Source organism: Tetrahymena thermophila, assembly GCF_000189635.1.
Source record: "Tetrahymena thermophila SB210 genomic scaffold scf_8254676, whole genome shotgun sequence".
NCBI lineage: Eukaryota > Ciliophora > Oligohymenophorea > Hymenostomatida > Tetrahymenidae > Tetrahymena > Tetrahymena thermophila.
The window spans coordinates 57,759-61,324 of NW_002476442.1; the positions used below are offsets into that span (position 1 = coordinate 57,759).

A 3,566-nucleotide genomic window follows, 5' to 3' on the forward strand; every position below is an offset into this window, starting at 1 on the left:
AACCCCCGATTGTAAATTCTCTATTTTGTCTTCAAAATTTAAAAAGGCGTAATTTAATTGGTGGTGAAGGTGCATCAGGCTTAGGTTCTGGTTTAGGAAAGTGTACTAATCTCTCAAATTTGACACTTAATCTTGGGTATAAACAATTTACTTGTTGATTGCGATTTTTTAAATTTAAAAAGGAATTTTAAACAATTTAGCTAGCTAACTTCTTTTAATTTATTTATTTATTTATTAGCTTTGTATTTGATTTATTTTTCTTTTTTATTCTGCTTGTGTTTTTTTCCTTTGCTTTTTATTTGTTAATTTAATTCATTTATTGATTTTATATTTTTTCTTAATTTTTTCCTTCGAACTAACTAATTAACAATATATTGTTTTCAAAATTTAAAAAGGCATAATTAAATTGGTGACGAAGGTGCATCAGGCTTAGGTTCTGGTTTAGGAAAGTGTACTAATCTCTCAAATTTGACACTTTATCTTTAGTATAAACAGTTTACTTATTGATTGCGATTTTTTTTAATATAAAAATGAATTTAAAACAATTTAGCTAGCTAACTTCTTTTAATTTATTTATTTATTTATTAGCTTTATATTTGATTTATTTTTCATTTTTATACTGCTTGAGTTTTTTTCTTTTGTTTTTTATTTGTTAATTTTATTCATTTTTTTATTTTATACTTTAACTTGAATTAATTATTTAATTCATTACTTATTATTTTATATTTTTCTTAATTTTTTCCTTTGAACTAACTAATTAACAATATATTGTCTTCAAAATTTAAAAAGGCTTAATTAAATTGGTGTCGAAGGTGTATTAGGCTTAGGTTCTGGTTTAGGAAAATGCACTAATCTCTCAAATTTGGCACTTTATCTTTGGTATAAACAGTTTACTTGTTGATTGAGATTTTTTTAAAATAAAAATGAATTTAAAACAATTTAGCTAGTTAACTCTTTTAATTTATTTATTTATTTATTTATTAGCTTTATAATTGATTTCTTTTTCTTTTTTATTCTGCTTATGTTTTTTTCCTTTGTTTTTTATTTGTTAATTTAATTCATTTTTTTTATTTTCAACTTTAACTTGAATTAATTATTTAATTAATTACTTATTATTTTATATTTTTTCTTTATTTTTTCCTTCAAGCTAACAAATTAACAATATTTTGTCTTCAAAATTTAAAAAGGCAAAATTATTTTGATAACGAAGGTGCATCAAGCTTAGGTTCTGGTTTAGGAAAGTGCACTAATCTCTCAAATTTGACACTTGATCTTTGGTATAAACAATTTACTTGTTAATTGCGATTTTTTTAATATAAAAATGAATTTAAAACAATTTAGCTAGTTAACTCTTTTAATTTATTTATTTATTTATTTATTTATTTATTTATTTATTTATTAGCTTTATAATTGATTTCTTTTTCTTTTTTATTCTGCTTGTGTTTTTTTCGTTTGCTTTTTATTTGTTAATTTAATTCATTTATTTATACTCAATTTTAACTTTAATTAATTATTTAATTCATTACTTATTATTTTATATTTTTTCTTAATTTTTTCCTTCGAACTAACTAATTAACAATATATTGTCTTCAAAATTTAAAAAGGGATAATTAAATTGGTGACGAAGGTGCATCAGGCTTAGGTTCTGGTTTAGGAAAGTGTACTAATCTCTCAAATTTGACACTTAATCTTTAGTATAAACAGTTTACTTATTGATTGCGATTTTTTTTAATATAAAAATGAATTTAAAACAATTTAGCTAGCTAACTTCTTTTAATTTATTTATTTATTTATTATCTTTGTATTTGATTTATTTTTCTTTTTTATTCTGCTTGTGTTTTTTTCGTTTGCTTTTTATTTGTTAATTTAATTCATTTTTTATTTTCAACTTTAACTTGAATTAATTATTTAATTCATTACTTATTATTTTATATTTTTTCTTAATTTTTTCCTTTGAACTAACTAATTAACAATATTTTGTCTTCAAAATTTAAAAAGTTGGAATAGAATTGGTGGTGAAGGTGCATCAGGCTTATGTTCTGGTTTAGGAAAGTGTACTAATCTCTCAAATTTGACACTTGATCTTAAGTATAAACAATTTACTTGTTGATTGCGATTTTTTAAATTTAAAAAGGAATTTTAAACAATTTAGCTAGCTAACTTCTTTTAATTTATTTATTTATTAGCTTTATATTTGATTTCTTTTTCTTTTTTATTCTGCTTGTGTTTTTTTTGTTTGTTTTTTATTTGTTAATTTAATTCATTATTTATTTTCAACTTTAAATTTAATTAATTATTTAATTCATTACTTATTATTTAATATTTTTTCTTAATTTTTTCCTTCAAGCTAACAAATTAACAATATTTTGTCTTCAAAATTTAAAAAGTAAAAATTAAATTGATAACGAAGGTGCGTCAAGCTTAGGTTCTGGTTTAGGAAAGTGCACTAATCTCTCAAATTTGACACTTTATCTTTGGTATAAACAGTTTACTTGTTGATTGAGATTTTTTTAATATAAAAATTTGAATTTAAAATAATTTAGCTAACTAATTCTTTTAATTTATTTATTTATTAGCTTTATATTTGATTTCTTTTTGTTTTTTTTGTTCTGTCTTATTTATTTATTGGCTTAAAAATATTATTTTATTTAAAAACTTTATTGTAATTATTTTTTTAAGTTATTTACACTAATTTATATTAAAAGGAGCAACTAAATCAATAGTTTATAATAATTGAGAGCAAAGTGTCATAAATCAAATAGATTAGTTGTCTTAAAAGTTAAAATTAAATGATCATAAAGTTGTGAAAAAAAGAAGAATAAATATAAATATATTTGAATAGTATGACATAATATGCATTATTTTATAATTTTGTAATTATATAATTTAATTTAAAATATAGATAGATTTATTACTTTTTATGGATGGGCTATATATATTATTATATACATACAAAGTAATTATGTGCTTATTGTATTTAAATATATTTTCAATAATATTAAATTTTAGAACATTAATTAATTAATTACTAAAATTTGACTAAGTGTTCATCTCTGTTTCCTACTATATTTTTAATTTTTTGTTTTAAATACAAATATTAAGATTAAATAATGAATGTTAAATTAATTTTTCTGTGATATTTCTTCATAAAACCAAATTTGTAAATTAATATTTGATAATTAATTAATTAATTATTATATTTTGTTGGTTCTTTTTATCCATTTATAATTAATTAAAATCCATAATTTGCTATTCAATATTTTTGAAAAAATAAATAAATGATATAATATATTAAAAAATATTAAGAATTAGAAGAAGTAATTATTTATTTTTTTATTAATATCATACAAATTTATATTTATTAATAAAAAAAGTTTATCAACTCTTCACTTTCATCTCATTAGATTCTCCTTATTGATCACTAGCATATTTTATTCATTAATATTATTTTTAATATTTATTTATATTTTTTAAATATTTAACTTTCAATTTATTAAAATAAATAATTTTTATTATAGAAATTATCATTATTACTTAATGATTTTTATTAAAGTAAAAATTATTTA

General features: G+C 18.8%; 1 protein-coding gene across 1 annotated transcript in view; it reads left to right on the forward strand. All coding sequences in view use genetic code 6, as the record gives it.

Moving 5' to 3' along the window:
* Nucleotides 1–1,716, forward strand: part of TTHERM_01190450 (transmembrane protein, putative) — a gene marked incomplete at both ends in the record, with an annotated part of 6,237 nt that extends 4,521 nt beyond the window's left edge. Inside the window, 5 exons of the mRNA XM_001013510.2 lie at nucleotides 47–136; nucleotides 396–485; nucleotides 790–879; nucleotides 1,188–1,277; nucleotides 1,605–1,716. Coding sequence (XP_001013510.2) covers nucleotides 47–136; nucleotides 396–485; nucleotides 790–879; nucleotides 1,188–1,277; nucleotides 1,605–1,716 — 472 coding nt within the window. The remainder of the gene's footprint in view (nucleotides 1–46; nucleotides 137–395; nucleotides 486–789; nucleotides 880–1,187; nucleotides 1,278–1,604) is intronic.
* Nucleotides 1,717–3,566: the final 1,850 nt, after the last annotated feature.